The following is a 25,987-nucleotide window of genomic DNA, read 5'->3' as shown; positions in this document are numbered from 1 at the left end:
TCTATAAAAAGATTTTAATTATTTATTTGGTGTGATCGGTAGTACCATTTAAAATCAAAATTATTAAACTAAGAATAATACATTAAAACTTAAATTTTGCTTCCATTATATATACAGTGTGTGCAGCTTCTTTAAAAAGTGCTTAACGGTGCTTTTTTTCATTGGGTGCTTTTAAAAAGTGCTTAATTTTCCCGTTTTCAAACTGAGATTTTCTTTACTATGTTGATTTTCTCTTCAGATTATGCAAAAAGTCACCGTTCACTTTGTTCTATTCAACGTTTTCATAATTAATTCAACCCCACTCTATTTCAGTGTATTGTCGTCAGTTCGTAGCGTATGAAAACGACATTCGTTTTACATGATTCAAAATTTCATGATTTTTTGACAATTGTCAAAAACAATGCCAAAAGTTTTTTCTTTTTGACATGACGGTTAAAACAAGGTAAAAAGCGTCAATTATCAAAGCATTCCAATTCCGTCTGATTATGATATTTTTTTAAAGTGTTTAAAAATATTTTTTGAGTCCTTCAAAAGTGCTTAAAAGGAGATTAAGTTTTTGTTCAATTATTTGGCTGCGTACCCTGATATATATAAAGAAATGTGCACAAAACGGTGCTATTTTACCTTTCTGGTGTAAAACTGAAATTGAGTTGGTTTCGAAGTTAAATGCCCCTAATGTTACAAAAGAAAAAAAAAATTCTCGATTTCCAAGAACTAACTGAAGAAACTATTAATATTTTCTTATTACTACTTTTGTGAGTGCGTTATGTATTTTTTTTGTTGACGTAATTTTTGACTATACTTTTGCCTTGTTATGATAATTATTTTCTCAACAACATATTAAAAAAAAGCTCAAATTACTCAATAAATTTCAAATTTGGAAAAGCCGACAATCATTTTATTTATGTGTGTGAATAAAAATTTATCTACATTTATATTGTCATATTAAGCGAATGAAACTTTGGCTTTTGAATACTTGTTAATTTATTCAAATAGGCAATGTAAAAGGTATTTGATGTAAATTGTACTATCAATTTTCTCACAATATTATTAAAAAAATATACAGTGGAATTGAAAAAGGTTAAAGTCTCGTTTTGAAACCATAAAAGCTTATAGTATAAAGCTCGTCGCACCTCCAATTACAAGTCAGTACAATTATATTTGAAAATAAAATTTGTTTTGAGGGAAACATTGCTAATAATTTATTCAAATAAGCATAGTGAACATTTTTTTCTGTAAATAAAATCGTTTTTCAGAACAATAGAAAAGGCTAGACAAAACAGAAGAAAGGAAATTTAATTATAATGCAAAAATGAAATTATACAAACAGGCAGATTATGAAGATTAATAGTTGTCTAAATACAATTATCTACATAACAATGCTACATAATAGAATAATAAAGAGATAATGATTTTTATAATTTTTTGTTAAATACAGTTATATAATTACAAATGTAAATGATGAGAGCAACGACACAACATGTTTATAGGAAAGATAAACAAATAGAATAAAAAAATTGATTCAAAATGTAGACAGGTATTCTACTTCAGATTTTCTCTACCTGTAAAAAGAAAATTAGAAAATGAATTTTATTTATAAACTAGTATTTTGAGAGAAATAAATTTTTGTACAATAGTGGATAAATAGAATTTCAGGAGAAAAAAGTTCTTAAACTTGCAATAACTTTCGAATAAATCAGCATTTCGAAGAAAAAAAAATTTCTTCATGCTCAAAGACTGATTGGAACATTTTTCATTAAATAAATACGGCCCTTTCATTACGAGAAATGTCAACTGTGTAGTTGGATTTCAGTGGTATGCAGATCGACCCACATAGTATTTTTTAACTACAAGTTTAACAATATTTTCGAAGATTAAATTATGTATTTCTTCATACTTTTTGTAAATTTTTTGACACATTTTCGTAATTTCAAGTTCCTAAGTCTTTTATTTGCACTGTAAAACAAAGCAAAAAAGTCTTTAAAAAAATCTCAAAACGCTTTCCAACTTGCAATAACTTTCTAGCAAATTGGAATTAAAAAAATTTTTTTCGTTAATAAATAAGAATGGCCTTTTCAGCTCTGTAGTTACATTCCTGCAGCCTACCAAGAGATCCATTAGTTAATTTTTATTGCAAGTTAAGTATTCTCGAACTAATATTCGAATGTTAATTTTTCATTTTATTTCGTCATACTCTTTGTGCCTTTTCCTACAAACCTACGTAAGTGCAAGTTTCTTCATAACCTCAAGTTTGATTTTAAATAATCCAGTTACATTAGAACTCTAAACATGTGGTTTCAGATGACTTTAAAATGCTAATTTGGCCACGTATGTCACTCAAAGGTTAATAGTTAACATTGTTCATTAAATTTTTTTGTTTTAGTTGTATGTATTTCGTTGTTCATAAATTTTTTTTTGTATACGATTTAAAGCGCACGCAATAAACTCTTTTCTGATCAAATAGAGCTATAAGCTTTAAAATATCACTGATGTTATCTTCAAAATATTTGCAAAATATAATCGTCAGTAGTTTTATTTAAAGCAATTTTTAACAATTGACCAATAAGAAAATTACATTTCACTTTCTGCTTATCCCGTGTGAACGGTAGAGTGTTCTAATGCTGACCTTTTTCGTGCTTCGAACTATTAGTATGCCAAATTTCACAGCTTTTGGGTGAATGGTTTAGGAGTCTATAAGGGACACGCAGATATGTATTAATTTTTTACATATACAAATATTACGGCATATACCGATAAATAGTAAAGCTTTCATTTCAAAGAGGAAAGTTTTATTTAATAGTTGAAAAATCTAATTGAATATTTGAGAAAAGGTTTATAACCGAATGAAATATTTATACTCAAATTTTGAATTTTTCTGCAGCTTTTCGTTGTTTATTGATACAACATACATTTGCAGGCTTATGTGCTCAAGGGGCCTCCCTGGCTGAGCGGTATCGTCGGTCCAAACGCTCTGTTAAGCGTGGAGGTAGCGGGTTCGAATCCCGCCGTAACCCTGGATGTATTCTTTGTGATGTCTTTCTCTGAATTGTTCTATCTGTATTTTCTATTTGACAATGACTTATAAGCCTATATATTGAGCACACAAGTCAGCAAATGTATGTAATTTCAATAAATCAATCAATAAATTATGTGCTCAATTAAGGCTTATAAGCCTTTGTCAAGTAGAAGGACAGATAGCACAATACAGAGAAGGATATCACAAAGAATACATCCAGGGTTACGGGGGATTCGAACCCGCCACCTCCACGCTTAACAGAGCGTTTGGCGGACGATACCGCTCGGCCAGGGAGGGGAGGCCCCCCTTTCGTTGCCCACTGCTAGAAAACTTCAAAAGAGTTTTTCTCAAATCTACAAAGTCGGCTGGGCTAATAACTTTAATAGAGCTTCATTGATTGGATTTGAATTTTTGATTTTTATTTTAATTTCAAATACATTCTTTATAGAAGAGCATAAAAAAAAGTTTATTTATTAACTATTTTTCTTTTTAGAATTTCAGCCAAACTTACAAAAACAGTCAGCTACAACTCACTGAGTAACGCTGCCATACATTGAAATCGAAAAAAACTTTTCTACTTCAATGATACGAGCCAAACTACAAATTTCTTATTTATTTCTATGAAAATTGCCTGCTAGTGGTGATTCTGTAACGATTCTGTATTGAAAATTGAAACAAACCTGTAATGGTTTTCTCTTGTAATGGACTTTCAAGAGTATTCTCTTCATGGATTTAATATTAGCTTCCCACAGACCACCAAAGTTAGGAGATGCAGGCGGTATAAAATGCCACTGAATTTCCTCTTCAGCACTAAAGTTCTGTACAGAGTTAGACTGGCAAAATTCAAGCATTGAGTTGAAAACATTTCTCGCACCTTTGAAGTTAGATGCGTTATCACTCCAAATAATCGACGGTTTTGAACGTCTCGAAATGAATCTTCTCAAACAAGCTAAAAGAGCATCTGTTGTCAAGTCTGAGACAACCTCGAAGTGAGTAGCCTTAGTACTGAAGCAAATAAATATAGCGGTGTAAGCTTTAATTACAATCTTAGATCTCTTCAAATTAGGTTTTGTTAATAAGGGAAAAGCAAAGTCTAAACCAACTTTAGCAAAGTTTCGTGAAGGTACGATCCGATCTTTGGGCAAGTTACCCATCTTTTGATTAATAGTTTGTGTCTTAGTCTTGAAACAAGTCAAGCATTTATGTATGAATCTTCGGACTCTATCTTGTCCAGAAGGTATCCATTAAAATTGTCTAATCAAATAAAGTGTTGTCTGAACTCCCGAGAGTAATGATTTGTTATGAAAGTATTTAATGATTAATTGTGTAAGGTGATGAGATTTCGGTAAAAGCATTTGAAATTTTTGTGATTCTGTTAATTCGGAGAATTTCAAGCGACCACCAATTCTCATAAGTTCATTGTCGTCCATAAACACATTCAATGATATGATTTTGCTATTTCGAGGAATTGGCTGTTTGTTTTTTAGGCATTTAATCTCAGAGCTAAACTCTATAGATTGTACAGTCCGCAAAAAAAAAAAAACGAATCACCCTGAATAACTTTTGTTCTAATGATCGGATTTTCACGAACTAAGTGTCAATCTTAATGGTTCCTGGGGGTGACCTCAAATATGCTAACTAATTAGTGCTAACTATTAAATAAGTTACGAAATCAGACACAAAAACGTACTTTATCTGAATAAACATATATTTTTTTTTACATATTTGGAATCTAGACACTTGAATTAGGTAGACAAAATTTTTAAAAAATTGGGTGGTAAATTGGGTAGCAATAAAGGTTTATATATTTGGCGATAGTCCAGAAAACCGCCAAAAAAAGTCGCCTGCGCAAGTGAATATTTTAAGATAACCCATTGACTAATTCAAAAGAGGAATGCGTAATTTTACTAGGTTGCTAGGCAACCACGCTCTGACTGTAAAAAAAATTGAAATAATGTTTGTGATTGCTGGGAGAGGTTTAATTATTTGTTAATAGTAAATATCTCGAAGTTTCTAGGCAATAGACAATTTTTAAGCTGATTTCTGTCCAAAAGAAAAAGAAAAAATAAATATATTTTAATCCCCTTTGAAAAGAAAATTTGTATCGATTTATAAATTATTTATGATTTTCTAAGTTTTTAGAATTTAAATACATGAACTTTTTATCTGATATTACATAGATTATGCTGTTTTTGCTATATTTATTCGAGGATTTCATACTAAAATTAAATTAACATAACTTATTATAGCTAAATACAAAATTTTAGGGATAATCATTTTTACAGCTTTAATCGAGTTTTCTAAGTAAGAAAGTTTGAAGAAAAAAAAAGTACTTGAAAAATAAAATTGAAGATTGTATAGTAATTCTAATGCATATTTACAAGGTTTTCTATAATTTACGATATTTCTTTTTTTCAATAACTCAAGGAATTGCTGAATGTTTAGTGCCATTTTAAAAACATTGAAATACGTTATGTTTAAGAATAAGATATTGAAATAATATGTTGCACATTGTATGATTCATTTTTTAAAAAATCGCTTAATTCTGCTAGATATTCAGTTTACATGGTTTTCTTTGGATAAAAATGATTAGCAAATAGCATCCTTGTGTTTCGATACATTCTGAAACTTACATTCGCAAATTCACCATAAAATGTCGCACAGCATATTCTTCAATTACGATACGCTACATTTACCACCAAATACTGCTACGTACTATGATTAATTTGTTTTCTTATATATATCTGATACTTTCTTTTTAAACAGAGCTCGTAAGATCTTTAAGAAACTGAAATGGGGGCACAAAAACTTAAAAGATAAAATATTTAATTTCATTAACTCAAAATATCTGGCCTCAAAATTTTAACTTTTAAGTTAAATATAACTTTTACAATATTGATGCTCTTACGTTTTTAAAGACCACATAAATCCTGTTAAAATATTAAAATGCATATGTTTACTTTAACGAGTGTAAAATCCTTATCAAAATAATGATCAAGACCCAAATGTAAAGCAGTATAATTGACGATAAAAACTCAACTGGTTTCAAAACATATGAAGAGGGAAGCAAAAGTCAACATGTTTCGAGCGTTCAAATATAATCGCCCATTCTCAAGACTTGTGAGGCTTGAATAACTTGTGACTTTTATTATTGGAAGCTCAAAACATGCCTATTTTTATTATCATCCATTATTTTTTTAAAGCAATGACGTTATTATATTTTTGATTCCGTTTCTGGGATTATCCATTTAGTTACACAACATATTAAATTATTTCACTCTATATTAAAATAGGTTTCAAATAAGTCATAAGCACAGGTTCTTAGATTGAAAAAATAATAATTCACTAATCTGTAAAAAAAAAAAAAATCAATGCAGTATTTTTTTTTTTTTTTTTTTTTTTTTTTTTGCTACAAGCCTTAAAATTTTAATTTAAGGACATCAAAAAATTCCGTTTAAAATTGAAATTTATCTTTATATTATTTATTATCTTTATGAATGTAGTAATTAGTTATTACATCATACCTTAGACACCTTAATAAACTATGCTTACTGACTAAATATAATAATAAAAGCTTGAATGGAAAATTTTTTTGCAGGCTTTTGTGCCAATAATTAGCCAAATTTTTATCTTATTGCGGTCTTTAATGTCCAGACGGGAACTGGTAGGAAAAATCCATTTAAAGACAATCATCCAGGTAAAGGGTTTTTAAGGCGACATCCACCGATGGCTCAGTGCAATGCGAAGATAATTTCAAAAAGCAAAACTTCCCTTAGAGAATAATATTCGAAATACTGATTTTAAGAACTTTAGAAGAATCTTTAGGAGGGAAGTAGCCCTGGCATCCTTTTAGAAAGTGATTGCTTTTACAATGCGGACGAAGTAAGAGTTGAATACTGCCCTTAAACGGGAAAATTTTCGGCCCTAAAAATTATATGGATTTATATTCTAAAGTACCCAGGAAAGAAGAAGTACCTCCCTTGGTAGTTTTTTCTTACTGAAGAATTCTTTGAGATATTACAGAATCAGTCCCTGCTATATATTTCATTGGAAAAAGCGATTCATGAAATGAAACGATAATCGCAGCAACATTTTACAAATATATTGTAAATGTTTCTACCCATGGCTAATTAAAAATGCTATCAAATTCCCTATTTTGCTTGTTCTGGATAGATATAAATCTCATATCAATTTGAAACTGAGCAAGTTTTGTTTATCAAAACAAATTGTCTGGTTCAGTTTTCTACCTAATTCATTGAAATCTCCCGTTAGATGTTGAAAACAAAAGAATTGTAAAACAATATGTCGAGAAAATTTTTACATCCATTTTTAAATAAGATTTTGAGGCATCAACTGATGAAGTTAAAATGCTTTTATGAAATGTGATATTTTTCCATTCGATGTAGATAACGTTGACTTTAACAAATGCATGCAAAACAGACACCAAGAGTTAATGAGCGAGACAGCTTATCAACAAAACACATGCTTCGAAAGTAACGATGCACTATTTCTTCAGAAGCTTGAGAAGGAAATCTCACAAGTTATGTTGCAAATTTTTAAAGGAACACTGACAGAAAAGTTTAATCTCCCAAATATCCAATAGCCTGTGCTTTTCTCAAAACTGAAAAATTTATTTCTAAAAGAACATTTGGTTAATCAAATTTTGGCACTGAAGCTGAGACAACTAACATTGATAATGAAAGTATCTTGAAAATTGATTTTGAGATAAGTCCTCTTGAGGCATTGTTAGTTGCAAAAACAATCGGTTCCATAAGTAAATGGTAAGTACTGCTGATGACCCACTAGATATAAGTAAATGAGAGATGGATTTTACTCAAACTTCGAAACTCCTTTTTCTAATTTATTGTCCAGTGAGAAATTCTAAAAATGGTACTGGAAAATCAAAAGAAATTTCGAAGATACATTTACATTGGCCAAAAATTTGGAAAAAAGAGGACGATTAAATCAAAAGAAAAAGAAATAAATTACTTTTTTGCATTAACTTCAGAAAAAGAACGAAAATTTAAAGAGATTGAAAGAGCTGGAAAAAAGTTAAAGCAGAAAGTATGACGAAGAGAAAAAAAATACTTAAGATAAAAAAGAAGTTCAAAATATATGGGGAAAAGAGTAAACAAAAAAGTGATCTAATTATAATAATAATAAAAGCTTCATCGGATTACACAATAATAAACATTCATAATTTAGAATTGACTATTAAACTGTGAGGAAAAAAATTAAAAAAATATTTTTTAAATTATGTATTCAAACATATTTTACTTTCCATTCCACGACTGAAAAAAAAGTAACATTTTCCAAGTTAACTGCGGTTATATGTTGCAATTCCAAGAAAAATTTTGTTTTTAGACATTTGTGTGGCCTATGGATTCCTAACGAGCATCAAACATTCTCAAAATTAAGTATTCATTCACTTGAAAATTTAGTGTTTATTCACTGGTAAGAACTGTTCCTTCACTTGGTTATCTTACTACTTATTATTTAAACCACCAAAAGCTTAAAACAATTGCATTTAATAAAAAATTTAGAAATTTTTATGATTTTTTTTAAAGGCAAGCTAAGCTTAAGTGCTTTACCCTATAAGATGTTGAGAAATTTGCGATGTTGTGAGAGATGCTAAAAAATGTTGACTACGTATTTTTATTAATATTTATGAAATATATATTCAAGAAATTGATAAATATATTACTCCAAATCTAGGCATACGTATGCATATTATTGAAATTGTATCAGTTGTTGAAAAACAAAATAAAAACATAAAAAATAATCACATTAAATTAGCACAATCTGGTGTATAATCATATTCTATCAGAAGCACGCTTTTATAAAACTAGACATTCGTTGAATAAAGTGTTTTTTATTCAAATTTCTTTACTAAATAGAGAAATAAAATATTAAACGACTAAAGAAATATCCTATTTTATAGTTTGAAAGAAATAAAAATAAAAAGATTAGCAAACGATTATTAGCGAAAAAAATATGAACGAAATTTTACGCTACGCACGCGAAGTCAAGTTCCTCGCAAGTGTATCACATTTTAATATTAATCGCCCCATTTAATTATTTCTTTACTGTCGCCAAATTATTTTTTTAAAAATAATTAGTTTTAATTTTTCTCAGCTTCTAATAAATAAAAACGGTTGAAACTTTAGATTTTTCAATTGAAAAGCATGTAGATTAATATGGTATAAAAAAATTCATACCTTATAATTCTAAATTTTTTCATCCTCAATTTAATTAAATAATAAAAAATAATTAATAATTATTAAAAATTATTTTTTTCATGAAATTATCTTTGGGTAATCGAGTTTTATGAGTGGGTGCAATTTTCTTTGAATTGCTTTAATAGTTTTAAAAATATGACTAAAAACGTAAAAAGTGAAATTAACATTAAGGGGTACGAACTTTGGATCGCTCTCCTGACCAAACTATGGGGACCATATTTCCCAGATTGCGGCTACCCCCTATATTTTGAAGGTTAGTAATCCAAATATGTAAAAAAAATATATGTTTATTCAGAGAAAGTACGTTTTTGTGTCTGATTTCGTAACTTAATTAATAGTTAGCACTAATTAATTAGCATATTTGAGGTCACCCCCCGGAACCATTAAGATTGACACTTAGTTCGTGAAAATCCGATCATTAGAACGAAAGTTATTCAGGGTGATTCGTTTTTTTTTTTGCGGACTGTACACATTTTACTAACACTTGTGTAGCATTTTGTAGTTCGAATGTACTTAAATTATCTGTTATTCTATTTGTATCTTTACAGTTTTTAAGAAATCTTAAGCAATAATCCGTAATTCTAACCAACTTGGTGAATGAGGAGTATCGATTGAGGAAGTTATTGATGTTTTTGTTTCTCTCTGCGACGTTTGTGTTTAAAGTTAAAACTTTCTGAATTTCTAGTGTCTCTGGATTTGCAACAAGTTCTTTGGGTGTTTCTAAAGATTTTGGCCACAACGATTCATCTTTTTTCAGCCACAGTGGCCCCTGCCACCAAAAGTAGCTGTTTTCTAATTTTGAAACCGAAAGTCCACGTGATATTAAATCAGATGGATTATCTGTTCCAGGACAGTGAAACCATCCTGAAGGATTACTGTGTTTGTGAATTTCCTGAATTCTGTTCTTTATGAAAATTTTAAACCTATCTAGTGAACCTCTTATCCAAAAGTTAAAGTACGTAATAGACGAATCAGTTCAAAAAATTCGCTCAACTGGAAATTCCAAACCTTCGATGATTTTTTCACTCAGTCTAGCAGATAAAAGTGCTCCCATAAGTTCTAATCTAGGTAAAGAGAGCATCTTTAACGGCGCAACTCGTCCTTTAGAGGCAACAAAACTAGTAATGATGTTTCCATTGTTTAGCTTTACTCTTAGATGGGCAACCGTTCCATAAGCTTTGATGGAAGAGTCAGAAAATAGGTGTGACTGAATGTTGTCTATATCTTTAGGTAATGCCTATGAGAAATAGTGACGCGGTAATAAAATGTTACTCAATTTCTTTAAATCATCACACCATTTATTAAAAGTCTCAATGGTCTTATTTGGTACAACCTCATCCCAATCTAAGCCTAGACACCATATTTCCTGTATCAGGCATTTGATACGAATAGTAAATGGCCCAATGTATCCAATAGGATCAAATATGCGACCTGCAATTTGTAAAATATATCTTTTAGTCCCCTTATTTTTATTAAGGAATAATTCTACATTTCGAGTATCAAAGTAAAAATAGTCTTCCTTGGGATTCCACGCAACTCCCATGACCTTTGAAGGTATAAAAGTTTGATCAACAGAATCAGTTATGTCATCTACTTCTAATTTAAGTTCTTTTAACTTATGAAACAGCTCTGGGGAATTAGTTTTCCATTTCCTCAAACACATGCTAGCATCTTTAAAAATTTCATAACTCTCTAAACAAGTAGTCAGGGTACTCTCTACCTCATCTTCGCCTATGAGGCAATCATCAACATACAACGATTTATTTAACAGTTGAACAGTATGAGGAAATTGCTTTACATACCTCTTCAAGTGATGTTTTATGGTGGCATTAAGTATAGAAAAGGAGAAGATGTCACACCAAACAGAACCCTTGTCATCCGGTGGATTTCATGTGGACTGAAATCGTCTGGGCTTTTGTTCCAAAGAAATCTGGTGTAGTCTCGGTCTTCTTCATCAATTTCAATCTGCAGGAACGCTTGCTTGATGTCAGCAGTCACAGCTACAGAATGAAGTTTAAATCTAATGAAAAGAAGAAAAAGATCAGGTAATAAATTAAGTCCAGTATACAAGCATTGGTTTAGTGAAATCTGTCCAGCAGAATGCGATGATGTATCAAAGACGACTCGTAATCTACTTGTAGTTTTGTCATTTCTGACCACAGCTCTGTGAGGCAAGTAGAAGTATTCTCTTCATTCAAAGTTTCGTTTTCTTTTGTAACAGGCTCTATAATGTGCTCCTTTTGATAATCTTCGGATGCAGGTGTTTGTATTTATATGTTTGAAGTGGAATTAATTGAATGTAATAGTCTTATTTTTCTCACTGTGAAAAAGAGAATTCAAAATATAGTTATTGAAGTTACGTTTTATTTTTTTAAGCACCATAGCATAATCAAGTACTGAAATAAGGGGGTGTTTATTCACTGGATCACCTAACGATGAAAAACCAGTGAAGGAACATGTGTTTTTTTACTGGGTTATTTCCCCAGTTAATGAAAATAAAAGAAATTTTTAAATTTTCTTGTACTTTTAGTCATATTATACATCAAAATTCTGTTTAAAAGACAAAAAAAACTTCTAACCAGTGAAGAAACAGGCATGTTCCTTCACTGGGAATACTTCCAGTGAAGGAACATGCCTGTTTCTTCACTGGTTAGAAGTTTTTTGTCTTTTAAACAGAATTTTGTAGAGTAATGTGTGAAATATGATTTAACATGACTCTAGGATAAGTAATTCTGCTATATGGAGGGCAACCAAAATTTTGTTAAAAATTGCATGAATGATTCCTGAAGTAATTTCAGTTCAAAATGTTAATTCAATAGCTTAATTTATGAAAAAAATTATAATTTATATTTATTAATGGGGTGTGTAGTTACATCAAATGTTAGGCAACTTAATAAACTATGTTTACAAATCGAAAACTAATTAAATATAATCATAAAAACTTTAATCGTGACTAGAGCTTCAAGTTCAATATTTAAAGAAAGTTGATCCCTATTAGCTAATCTAATTTTAACAACATCATAAATTTTCTCTTGAGCTCCATCAGCTCCGAAGGTATAAACAGATAAAGTTTCCGATCTTACAATGGGAAGTTTTAATCTTTTTGAAACTTCTTCTAAAAGGAATGTTCGCATGGATCCATTATCTAATAATATTCTAACAGGTGAAGTTTCTTCCTTTAATGATGACTTAATCATAGCGGTACATGTTTGCAAATAAAATTCCAATCCTTCCTTCCTTCCTCCATGGCACGACAGCCCCGGGTGGGCCCTGGCCTTCTCAATCAACTTCCTCCAGGCCTGCCTCCGCCTGGCAGTTGTCTTCCAGTTTGAGACTTTTAAGACTGAAAAGTCTCTTTCCACGCAGTCGGCCCATCTCAGCTTTGGTCGACCTCTGGGCCTTGATCCGATGGGCTGAGCCGAAAAGATTATGTTTGTCGAACGCTCTCTGTTCATTCGAATGATGTGACCAGCCCATTTAATTCTTTGGATTTTTACATACTTGAGAACATCAGGCTCTCTAAGGGCCCGATAGAGTTCCGAGTTTGAACGTCTGTACCAAGTACCATCAACTTGTTTGCCCCCAAAAATGGATCTTAGGATCTGACGTTCGAAGATTCCCAAGGAATTCTCATCTTTCTGTGTTGTTGTCCAAGTTTCTGAGGCATATGTTAGGATCAGGACCGGATTATACCTTTCGTAGGCCCTAGGCACAGAGCCGGATTATACCTTTCGTAGGCCCTAGGCATAGCCGTTTTTGGGCCCTCCCCTCCTTCGCCCCCTCCTCACCTCTTTTCAAAATATATGCTAAAATTTTCTTGCATATTTTTTTTTACATTTTTATTAATATAGATTTTAATTTACAAATTTGTTTATCGAACTTTATCTGCAATACCGACATACTGCCGATATTGCAGTCGATATCGATAATACCATTATGATTAGTTCGATCGATAACTATGTTAAAGATAAACTTTTTAGTGAATACTTTTCCTAACATTCATATTGCATTAAGAATATATTTGTCGATTCTAGGATCAAATGCAGAAGGAGAAAGATCTTTCTCCAGGTTAAAATTAATAAAAGTTATTTGCGTTCAGCAATGAATCAAGATCGTTTGGTATCGCTCGCACTTATGTCTATTGAATACGACACTTTGCGTAGTTTGGAATTCGACAGCATAATACAAGATTTCGTTGAATCCAAAAATCGCAAAAAAGTAATATATTAGATCATAAGATTCTGCAAAATAATTTATTACCGAAAAATATTATATTTTTATTTGTATCTTCATAATTTTGTGCAAAATACGCTTGTTGTTTTTGAAGCTAAATTATTTTTGTCCACAAATTTTTTTCTCCCAAGTTTTTCGTAGGCCCCTGAATTTCGTAGGCCCTAGGCACGTGCCTAGTGTGCCTATAGGTTAATCCGGCCTTGGTTAGGATAGGTCTGATTAAGCATTTATAAATTAACAGTTTAGTATCTCTTTTTAGTAGGTTTGATTTTAAATATTTTTTTAATCCATAAAAACATTTACTTGCACTATTGATTCTTCTTTGTATTTCGGGTGCGATATTGCCATTAACGTTGACTTCAGAACCAAGATAAACAAAACTGTTTACTTTTTCAAACTTGTATTCACCAATTTGCAAGTGAGTTGTAGAATCAGTTATTTTGGCGCATTGCATATACTTGGTTTTCTCCTGGTTAATAGTGAGATGCATTTTTTCTGCCTCTTTTTCCATGGATAGAAAAGCTTGCTTTAAGTCAGATTGTGTTCGCGCTTTGATGTCAATATCATCGGCAAACGGGAAAATTTGGACAGACTTATGAAAGATATGTCCTCTGGTATTGATTCCTGAATCTCTGATAATTTTTTCTAATGCCAAATTGAAGAGTAGGCATGCCAGAGCATCGCCTTGCCTTACACCATTTTTTACCTCCATTGGTTTCGAGAAGTCATTTTGGATTTTAACTTTCTGCATGGTCTTACACAGTGTAAGTGTGGTGAGTCGTACAAGCTTGTCCGGGATATTGAATTCTCGCATAGCTTCAAAGAGTCGCTTCCGGTTTACACTGTCGTAAGCAGTTTTGAAATCCACAAATAGGTGGTGGGTACCAATTCCAAATTCTCTGATCTTTTCCAGAATCTGTCTTATGCAAAATATTTGGTCAGTTGTAGACCTGACCTTCCTAAAACCGCACTGGTATTCACCAATGATGTTTTCTACATAGGGGCTAAGTCTGTTAAATAGAATTTTTGAAAAGACTCCATATGCAGTGCAGAGCATGCTGATACCCCGGTAGTTTGAACATTCAAGAATGTCTCCTTTTTTGTGTATAAGACAAACAGTGCTGTGTTTCCATTCTTCCGGGAGTATCTCTTTTTCCCATACTGATGTTAGAATATTATGTATGGCCTTTAACCCATCTGGTCCTGAGTTTTTGATGAATTCTGGTGATATCAAATCTGGGCCAGGAGCCTTGTTGTTCTTAAGTTTTTGTACTGCTTCTTCAACCTCAATCATTGAAAGAGGTGCAATGCACTCTTGGTTAACGTTTGGTGAACAGGACTCTGTCTGAACGCACTCTACATTAAGTAGGTTGTCGAAGTGTTCATTCCACCTATTGAGAATGTCGGTTTCATCGCTTAAAATATCTCCATATTTATTTCTGCAAAGGTTAGTTCTAGGTTTGAACTCCTGACTACCAAAGTTAATACCACGAAAGAAAGCTCTGCTCTCATTAGACCCTCGGAGATGTTCGACATCCTTAAAGAGGTCTTCGTGAAAAAACTTTTTCTTCAACCTATGAACTTCTTGCAGTTTTGTATTTCTCTACTGATGCTCTCGAGTGTTTTTTACTGAGCATCATATTATATGCATCGTTTTTCTTTGGGTCGCGCTGCGACATTCTGTATCAAATCAATCCTTTTTCTCAGCTCTTTTTATTTTGCTTATTACATTATCACATGTGTCCAATAGGGCTTCTTTGAAAGAAGTCCACTTTCCATCTATGCAATCAATATTTTCGATTGCTTTTTCATCAAGCTTCATAGTTAGTAGTGACTGAAAGTCATCCCTGACTCTAGGGGTCTTTAATTGTTCGCAGTCAAATTTCTCAAGACGTTTCCCATGACATTTATGTGCATTAGATAGTTTGGCCTTGATCCTGCTCATTACCATGTGATGGTCTGAGTCAAAGTTGGCCCCACGATAAGTTCTAATATCTTGTATGTCCGTCATATGTCTAGAGTCTATCAATATATGGTCAATCTGGTTGGAGGTATCTCCATCTGGTGATCTCCAGGTCGTTTGGTGAATTCTCTTGTGTTGGAAAAAGGTGCTGGATATGACCATGCTATGTTCTGCAGCGAAGTGAATGAGCCTCTGTCCATTGTCATTTGTTGTTTCGTGCAGGCTGTATTTTCCAATAGTGGGCCTGTGCTCAGCTTCCTTTCCAATTTTAGCATTTAAGTCACCCAAAATAATTTTGATGTCGTTTTGTGGACAGGAGTTATATGGAGAATGCAGGTTCTCATAGAAAAGTTCTTTCTCGTCTTCATCCTTGTCTTCAGTAGGTGCGTGGGCATTTATAAGACTGTAATTAAAGAATTTTCCTCTTAGCCTAATTTTACATAACCTTGAAGACTTTGGCACGAAATCCATGACAAGATGCCGAATGTGTTTGCCCACAACAAAACCCGTTCCAAAAATATGCCTCTTCTTATCACAGCTATAGAAGATTGTGTGATTTCTCTTCTCGATTATTCCATCGTTAAGCCACCTCATCTATTGCAGAGCCATTACATCAGCCCTGTAATTATCCAGCTGTTCCGTTAAGAGTTGCAGTCCTTTGCTTTTATACAAAGAGCGAATGTTCCATGTTCCGATTCTCAGTTCCATGTAAGATTTGCCAGGTCGTCTTCTAAATTTCTGTCCGGATTCATTGACTTGAGACTTCGGAACAAGATTTTTTTACAGGGTAAGGTTGTTAGGTATACTATAGCCCAATTGGGTATACTATAGCCTACGTCACAGGTTGTGTTATTCCTACTAAATTTAACCCATGAACGGCATTTTCTGCGAGCCTAACTTCAAGCCACGAATAAACAAACGAAGTGTTTGATCTTTTAAATAGCTGCTCGCCAGATTTTATTGCATTATAAAGAAAAGTAATTGATATTCGATTTTTGATTAATAATTGATTTATGTGGATAGTGGCATTTATGTGGATAGTGGCATAGAATTTAGCATTGCGTCATGGTAAATGTTATTCCTACTAAGTGGAAGTAGTTGTGCTTTTTTTATATTATACCCAATTGTACTTTGAAATTGATTCCAGAATTCTATCCAAACACACGGATCTCCATAATATTTTTCTATCGATAGTTTAGGAAGCTTAACATTATTGTTTATTTTCCGATTCAAAACTTCTGTGGCTATAGTATTGTTGGAATGTTCTTGTGCCTGAATTCAATTTACCCTATCATAATTATTAGCAGTTGCATTACGAAGAAAGGATTTTATCTTAGAAGAAAGTTTCGAATTCCGTAAAATAATTTTCTGACCATATTCCATTGCAGATTCAATTTCTGCGTCGAAATCATTTTCATCTACAATTAGAGACTGTATAGTATATTATCTAAATCATTTATTTGTTTTAATCTACTAGTCAAAAAATCTAAGTGTTGTTCTAGTTCAGTATTTATTTCATCAAATTCTTGTTCTAGTTTGTTAATATATTTTGTTATGCTAGAACGCAAAACGCCTCTAATTTTTCTTTGCTTCGTTAATTTTTCCATATTTTAAAAATTCTTATCAACACTATAATCAAATTTATAATTTGTATGATGCTTCAATATTTAGTAAATATGTAAACAAATACTGCATCACTCAATCAAAACAAAACAACTAACAAATACTTTAAATTTGAAGCATCAAATTATCTAAATCTTCATATAGATCAAATTATCAAATCTTCCTATCTTTCTTTTCTTTACACTTCCTGATCAATCCGAAATCGAAACAATCTATAACAACAAGAATGTTGCCTCCCGGCGGAATGCACCAAAATTTTAACGGTGGCTCATCTATAAAATCTAATTCAAATCAATTTTATTAAGAAGTGATCAAAATAATTCTAAAAATTCTATTAAGAGTCATCAAACAATTCTAATTCAACAGTCAAATCTAAGAATATTTAAAGTATTTAATAAAAGAAAAGAAAGTGTTTACAATTTTAAAGCTCAACAGCTACATGAAATTCTAAAAATCGACTAACTATTAAAAATTCAGTTCTTTTTTGTTTTGAGCAGTGCGCTTTATTACTTCTACGTTCAACCAGAGTGAGAAAGAGAAAAAATGTTACTTGACGGGAGCAACTCTTTTATATGACGCAATATAAAGCCCAGATTCTTGCTTCTTATACGAACATAGATTTATAAACATAGAAAACATTGGAGAGAGATTCAATGTAATTATATGAAAATCATACAAATTATTCTACAATAGGTTCAAATCCAATATCTTTGTTATCTTCATAGTTCTAAAATTTCTTTCTTTTTGTTTTTAAGAATAAAAATGATTTTAAAGCTAATAATCATTCACTAATATCATAACTTTTAAAGATCTATTGTCTATTATTACATCTATTAACAACATATATTATTATTATCCCGATTATAAATTTATTTAAAGTTTATCTTTATAAATTGAATTCATAACAATAGTCTGTAATACAACCTAACTAGAATTTTGCCTAAGACAAATTTTAAAAGTCTTGTGCGGATCTATTTATCTATCATTGCATATACTATCACTAACTATTAATATTGTACTTCTATTATAAATTTATTTAAATTTTTTTATCTGTAAAAATAGACTTCATAACAATAGTCTGTCATATAACCTGACTAAAATTTTGGCCGGAGCAAATTTTAGAAGACTTGTAAAGATCTATTATATATCATTGCATATATTATCAACATATATTATTATCATCCCGATTATAAATTTATTCAAATTGTTTATCTTTAAAAATAGAGTTCATAACGATAGTCTTTAATACAACTTGAATAAAATTTGGCCGAAACAAGGTTTAGAAGACTTGTAAAAATTTATTACCAATTATTACATATATTATTATTAATTACCTCGATTATAAATTTATTTAAATTTTTTATCTGTAAAAATAGAGTTCGTAATAATAGTCTATTATATAACCTGACTAAAATTTTGGCTGATACAAATTTTAGAAGACTTATAAAAAACTATTACCAATTATTACATACATTATTATTAACTCGATTACAAATTTTTTTAAATTGTTTATTTATAAAAATAGAGTTCGAGTCACTAATCAATCGAGACATGCAACTTAAATAGAATTTCGGTCGAGACAAATGTTAGAAGACTTGTAAAGATCTAGTACCTACTATTATATCTATTCTCGTCATCTTCAATATCCTCGTATTATTTTCCTCTTTTATCTGTTTTTATTTTCTGGGATGCACCGGAACAAGAAGAGTTTATAATAATGCCATTTAACGTAGTAACTGGAAGATTTAAATTGATTATATTTGAACCCTTGTTAATTGAGAATAGCTGTCATCAGCATTTAAAATTTTTACTTTATCCTCAATAGATAATGCTTTACGTTTAATGCCTTTCATTACAGGACATTTTCAACAAAAGTAAAAAAAAAATTTCTGCGATAGTTAAAATAAAATCAAAATGAACCTTCACTCTAAGAAAATTCCCAATGAAATGCTCCTAAATGTTTAGATGTATCTTTCACGTCAGTCATTGAATGCGTGGGGACAGCAGTGTAGTGCATGAGTCATTAGGCTTTCCACTTAAGATGGACACAATGACCAAGCTATTTCCCACATCCTTATCAGTTTCATTGTTCATCTAAGGGTTTGAATTTCTTTGCTCACACCTGTTTCTGATAAGTCACCTTTTCTGTGGAGACAGGAAGGTCAGTGGTCTTTGTTAATTTTGCATAGTTTACTTAACTGGTTTTGTGACAGAAAGTTAAAGCTAGATAAAACATTTGAAATATGTAATAAAAAAAAATGAAAGCCAGTTAAAACTTTTTATACAGGAAAAAAACTTCTTATAAAGGTAAATTTAACATTATGATATTTGGTTTTTTTAAGAAATAACTTCTTACACGGGAAAACCTTTTAAACGGGTTCCACTATATATATATATATATATATATATATATATATATATATATATATATATATATTTTTTTTTTTTTTTTTTTTTTTAAATTATATGACTTAATTTCATATAGCAGTGATATAAATATTAAATAAGTTTGCAAAAATTGGCTCTAAAAAAAATGATCTACCGATATGTCAAACTCATTAGGTTATTGTGTCACACATTTTGAATTTTTTAGTCTAAATATTTTTAATTATAATCATATTAATCTTGCAGTTTCATACATAAAACTAGTAAAATTCTGTGTTTAAGGAAGAAAATAAACTCTTTCTTTTTTAATTAATAAATTTTTTGTTGTTGAAAAATTAGGACATTTTTTGGAAGGAGGGGGGGGGGGAAGAAAATGTACAAACCACTTGGGTTCTAAGTCAAGTGTACTGGGGGAGGAGTCTCCTAGTCTTTAGAAAAGGTGACGGCATACATGCGTTCTTTAACATATGACGTGCGTATGACGTTCAATCCTATTGGCCTGTTCAAAATGTACAATGCGCATGTGTACTAGCAGGCATAAGGGTTCAACTAGTTAAATAACTTTGAGTTGATTATTACTATTAGACTTTTCAGAGTTCTCGCAATGGCTGAACAGAATAAATATTTTTGTTTAGACAACCTAGACAAGTTGATTGCTAAATCTCCAGATAAATATTTTACCGTTGACGAAAAACGCTTTCTTCTTTCATATAGAGATAAAGCTAATAACATTAGAGATACTACTTTTAATGGCATATTTCATCATATGTATTTCAATGTCCTAGGTTGTGGAGGTGAGACCATTGATATAGTCCTAAAGGTGATTAAGGAACTTAAATTGGATCTCTGGACTATGTTCAAGAACAAACTTCCGTTAGACAACCTCGGCATTTCTCACGGTTGTCTCATGGTCAATCACAAAGCATTCCTCAGAATAACAGAAGCAGGAGCCTCTAACGAAATATTACTAGAAGACTTTTATTCTTGCCTCAACTTTAAATTGTAAGTTTTTATTTCGGTTACTTTTCTGCTTAATTTTTTTTATCTTGTTTATGTTTTACCCTTTATTAAAATAATTAGTGTCATTAAATTTAGTTTTATGATTTTAAGATTCATAACGCTGAATACAAAAAAATATTTTTTTTTTACTTTTAAGACCAGTAGTAGATTGAATTTCAAATCTTTTTAAAGCTATAATTAATGAAAATTGCGCTGAACTCTTTACATTTAAACTTGAAAACGCTCCCACAATAACACTGGGGTGAAGATGGGTAATTCTAGGGATATGCATGGAATTTAAGGGATATGCCGTTGCTCATATTCCGAGCAATGTTAAGGAGGTAAATAATCTTACTTTAAAAATACAGGCGTTACACTAAAATTAATAATAAGTTTCTGCTCATTAATCTTAGTTTATGATCATTGTTTTTAGAATATTTCTGATTACGAATTCTAAATAATTGACTGCAGATACTTGCAGTAATTTTTTTTTTTTTTACCTATTTGTTTTCTGTTTTTTTAATCAAAGTAACATTATACTTTATGAGGCAAAATTCCTTATTTTCCTATTTATTTTTCATTTTTTTTCTTTAATTTCACTTATTCTCGAGTTTTTTTTTTTTTTTTTGCATGTTCTCTTTATAGATGCATAGTAGGGATAGTTTTTTTTAAAACTTCTTTTTCTTTCTTTCACCCGATTATTTTAATTCAGAATAATTATTTTTGTGTTCTATCAAACAAAATTCCTAATTTTCAGATTTTTTTTTTCATGCTTAACACTAGAAAGACGGAAAATTAGTATATACCTATATTGCCGAAAAGCAGTCAAAATGACTAGATTGTGAATGCGTCAATAAATTTGTTTAAAATTAATTTTTAAAATTTTTTATATTATTTACAGTTATGTAACAAGTTATTAGTAAACATTAACAATAAAAAAATTATATGTTGTTCAAAAAGTCACAAAATTCTAAGAAATCATGTCATTGTATACATCATTGTTTTTCTAATTGAAATTAAAAGCAGTCAAAATGACTTCCTCAGGCAATCTAGTGTTAATAAATGTATTATACAGATTAGTTCCTAAACTACTTTCTTTTTATTTTACCCATTACCGTATTAATTCAGGATTATAATTATGCATTTTATCATTTTCATATTTTGTACTTAATAAACGTTTTGCAAAGGTTCTTTTTATGCTCATGGTTCTTTTTTATGTATTTTTTGTATTAATACAATTTTATATATTTTTACATTTACCTATTTTCTATTTATACATAAATGTAAGATTTTAATTATGAGCTTCTTCATCTAATTTCTTTCAGTTCGAAATAATATTTTTTTATATTTCATCAAAAAAAATTTCTAATTTTTTGAATTTTTTTGTCAATATTTGTTTTCATTTTTTATTCTCGTCTTATTATCTCATATTACCTCTAGAGATGTGTCGTAGATGTCTTTCTTATGCTATATCGTTCCTTCACCCTTTCAATTCAGAGAAATATATATACATTTAGCAAGTAAAATTCATTAGTTTAAGACTTTTTTGCGCTTATTTGTTGCATCTTTTATTTGCAATTTTACGCGTTGTATATGTTTCTATAGCTAAAGCAAGTTCTTCCCATTTATTGTTTGCCGTCATGGAGGCATTAGAGAACCATTGTTTCATTTTTTTAACTTTTCAGGAGATTCATTTTTAATGTTAATCTCTTGATTGTCCGTTTCTTTTAATTTAAAATAATAATTTTGAACTTTATCAAACGAAATTGGTAATTTTTAGATTTTTTTTCCTTTTCTGATATTTTTTTCACGTAGATTTATTGTAGCAGCTCTATTTTAGGCTTTCTGTTTATGCTGTCTCTATTTTATACTCTATTTTAGGCTTTCTGCAATATTGTTTAAATTCAAATTAATATTTTAACTTTCCGAGAAAAATTATTTAATGGCCTTTTTTTTTAGAAAAACATATTTACATTGAGTTAATAAATTCAAGAAATAAATTAATGGATCCTGAACAAAATTTTAACATTGTAAAAGCTTTCTATATAATCTAAAGTGCTTTTCTTATGTATCGAAACAATGCACGCGATTGTAAATTACTTTTTTTTGTAGATTTATTGTAACAGTTCTGTTTTAGGATTTCTGTTTATGCTCAAAATATTGTTTAAATTCAAACTAATATTTTTACTTTCCGAGAAAAATTATTTAACGGCCTTCTTTTTTTTTTTTTTTTTTTTTTTGAAAAAAACATATTCACATTGAGATAATAAATCCAGAAATAAATTAAGGGATCCTGCACAAAGTTTAAACATTGTAAAGGATTTCTATCTAATATAAAGCGCTTTTCTTAAGTTATGTATTAAAACAATTCATGCGATTGTAAATCATATTTGACTTCAGGTGATTGACAAGATTTTTAAGCAGTCCTTGAGTTTTATTTCACTGAATATATAGATAGTTGGACTTTACATAAACATTTGTTTTTCTTTTGAAAGGAGCAGTTTCCCTTTATATTTTATATCGGGATTTTATATTTTACACACACACACGCACACACACACAAGAATAATATATATATATATATATATATATATATATATATATATATATATATATATATATATATATATATATATATATATATATATATATATATTATTCATTAAAAACTATTTAAAATGACTATTGAAAATAATGGTTTAAGAAGGCTTATATTAAATACTTCTTATATAGAGAATTTTATCGTATTTATTTTAATTTTGTTTAATGTTATTGACAATTAACATATGTTTCAAAAATTCAGGTCAATAAATTCTCGCAAAAATATGTATGTGTTGCCACCAGAACTGTTAAATAAATTTCAGATTCTGTAGTTCACCGTTAATAATTATCATAGTTTCCTCTATTCTATTTAAACATTTTATTTAGCTAACATTTATACCACATAAACTCGAATTTACTGTTTCCAGTCTCAGGTATTAAAAAACTTCCTAAAAATTTTTTTTTTATAGAAAAGCTTATATTTAAATTTACATGAAGTAAGCACAGTAAACCCGCGTTTTCAGCAGTTCAACATTTATTACAATTCAGGAAAAATTCCAGCCAGCTTAAACTATTACCTAATTTGCGCCTTTTTTATGTTTCATGGATGGCTTTGTGATATGTTTCCATTTCTGACATTTAATATTTAAAAAAAAAAAAAATGCAAAAGCAATAATAACTATTTCGCATCCGACTACCGTAAATGACTTCATATCTTGTATGATTAAATAGCTTTTCTGCCCTTAATACATTCTGATCGAATGATCGAATTTTCATGAACTGAATGTCTACCTGAATGGTTTAAAGGTCAAACATTAAATAAGCTTTCTAATACTGCTAACTATTAGTTAAGTTTCAGAATCAGACACAAAAATATTTTTTTTCTCTAGATATTACTTCCCAAAAGTCATAAAAGCCAGCCTTATGACTTCCGGGACTGGTACCCCCTGATGACGTCAGCTTCAGCTGTCATTGTATTTCCCATTTTCTTCATAATTTTCGATGTTTTATTCCTTAAATTTGCTTTTGGTAAATATATTGTTAAGATTGCGGCTACATCTCATATTTTGAGAGTCAGGGATTTAAATTCGTCGAAAAAACGGTATGTTTATTCTGAGGAAGTACGTTTACGTGTCTGATTCTCTAACTAAGATAACTCGTACATATTAGCATACTGGAGGTCACCTCTTTAAATCTTTATGATTAGTATTGAGTTCGAGGAAAGAGGATCACTTTAACGAAAGTTATTATACAGTGAAGAAAACTAATCCCTCTGAATTACTTTTGGTTAAAAGGAGGGTTATTAAGTAAGTTAAATACTACTATATCAATATTTTTCTCAGTTGAACTACAATATCAGACACAAAAATGAATTGCTTCTGAATAAAAATACTTTTACTCCGGATTTGGATTCTTGACTTAGAAATACAGAGAGTAGCTAGTAGCTATCATCTGAAATAATATTGTCCTAATAGTTCAATTGTTGAAATATCACATTTTAAGATTTTAATTCTATATCTAGAAATTTTTTTGAGATTCTTGTTATTTTATTCTATTTTTAAAAATTGTATTGGAGTATTGGAGGCAGTCCTGTTGAAACTATTGGCCATATTTTAGGAATTCCTTTCTCCTTTGACTATTCTTACTTTAATTAAGAATTCAGATCCCCATGAAACAAAACCAGCTATAATTTCGTGTTGGCAATCACTTTTAAAATATATTGAAACATAGTAACGTTTCTTACACGCGTTTCAAAAATTGAATTGGAGTCTATTTATTTAACATATTTTTCTTTTTTTTTTTTACTTTTTAGGTATTTGGATGATGAAGGCTACCTTACGTGGGACAAAAATTGGAATGGTATGTCTAGAAATCCTCTCAACTTCCGTGCGATTCAGCTTCTGGATCTTTATGTTCAGTTCTCTTTTGACGATAAATCTGCAGATCTCGAAATGGCCGTGCGAGTACTCTGGAGCTCTATTCCAGATGCCCTTCTGACCAAAACCGATATTTTCAGACTTTTTGAGGGAATCAATCCTAAATGCTATCAGAAGATAAATGACGTATGGCAATGGTACTGCAATCTAGTGAATTATGAGGAAACTTCTGATAAGCGTCCAAGATCTCTGAAGCACCTTTCAAGATGCATCATCAGAAACAGATTAAGAGAAAACTTTAAGTTGCCCGAAGGAGTGGAAGAACTGGGCGTTCCCAAACATGCCCAGAAGTATTTACTTCTGAAAGATTTCTACAGAATAGATTGAATACTTTGACTTGGAATCATTTATTCGAAGTATTTCATGAAAGATATTAAGAATTAATCTCGTAAGGATTTGAATCCATATGTTATTGTTTCCTATGAACACACTCTTTGTGCTATTAGCGTCACTGTTAAACATGAAAATTTTTTTCTTTATATTAATAAACAGTGTACGATTGATTTTTGTTTGCGACTTTTAAATAAATTTTTCTTATTGATTGCTTTTTTTATTTTTAGTTTGTTTGAAATATCTATCTACATTTATAAGTTTCTAGTGAAATAAAACAGACAGCCAAATGTGCACCTTGATGGAACCATATCAAGTATGAAAGCAGATGCATCTGTTGTGATTGTCGCGCACGCGCAGCAGTTCTTGATCATGTGATCAAGAACTGCTGTCATAATATGAAATATATAGATATATATAGAATCTTGTATCAATGTCTGCGGTGGAAGAGAAACCAACGCTCATTGAATTAAATCATAAACTGGATAATCTTCAGAAATTTGAAACTGATTTGGAAAATCTACGGCTACAATACTACAAAATTGCAAAAGATGAAGATATAGAAGAAATCGATTCATCCTTTTTGGAGATTGAAGAAAGAATAAACAAAACGCAGATAAGTCTCCTTTTATTAATTCAAAGTTTATCTAACTGTACTGGTATAAAAGATAAAAACATTAATCAAGATAAACCAAAACTATCTAACTCTTCTTTACCTACT

The 25,987-nt window shown here is 30.4% G+C and overlaps 1 protein-coding gene and 1 long non-coding RNA gene across 3 annotated transcripts; one reads left to right on the top strand and one right to left on the bottom strand.

The window, feature by feature from the left end:
• Nucleotides 1-1,277: 1,277 nt before the first annotated feature.
• LOC147810815 (uncharacterized) lies at nucleotides 1,278-19,119 on the bottom strand. Of its 2 annotated transcripts, none has more exons than XR_015432968.1 (3): nucleotides 18,687-19,119; nucleotides 11,058-11,275; nucleotides 1,278-1,562 (listed from the first exon to the last, which is right to left on the bottom strand). It is a non-coding gene; the product is annotated as an uncharacterized LOC147810815 (long non-coding RNA). The 2 variants fall into 2 exon arrangements; XR_015432969.1 differs by having other exon boundaries at nucleotides 18,691-19,119.
• A 99-nt stretch (nucleotides 19,120-19,218) lies between these two features.
• Nucleotides 19,219-25,487, top strand: LOC107449652 (uncharacterized). Its single transcript, XM_043047946.3, has 3 exons — nucleotides 19,219-19,235; nucleotides 20,245-20,461; nucleotides 24,813-25,487. Exons 2-3 carry the CDS (start codon nucleotides 20,313-20,315, stop codon nucleotides 25,261-25,263), a joined length of 600 nt encoding a protein of 199 aa, XP_042903880.2. The 5' UTR covers nucleotides 19,219-19,235; nucleotides 20,245-20,312; the 3' UTR covers nucleotides 25,264-25,487.
• The last annotated feature ends 500 nt before the right edge of the window (nucleotides 25,488-25,987 follow it).

Source organism: Parasteatoda tepidariorum, chromosome 4, assembly GCF_982258835.1.
Source record: "Parasteatoda tepidariorum strain Cologne lab strain chromosome 4, Ptep-v5.0, whole genome shotgun sequence".
NCBI lineage: Eukaryota > Metazoa > Arthropoda > Arachnida > Araneae > Theridiidae > Parasteatoda > Parasteatoda tepidariorum.
The sequence above is the reverse complement of the archived record's forward strand: the minus strand, read 5'-3'. Positions and strand labels throughout refer to the sequence as shown.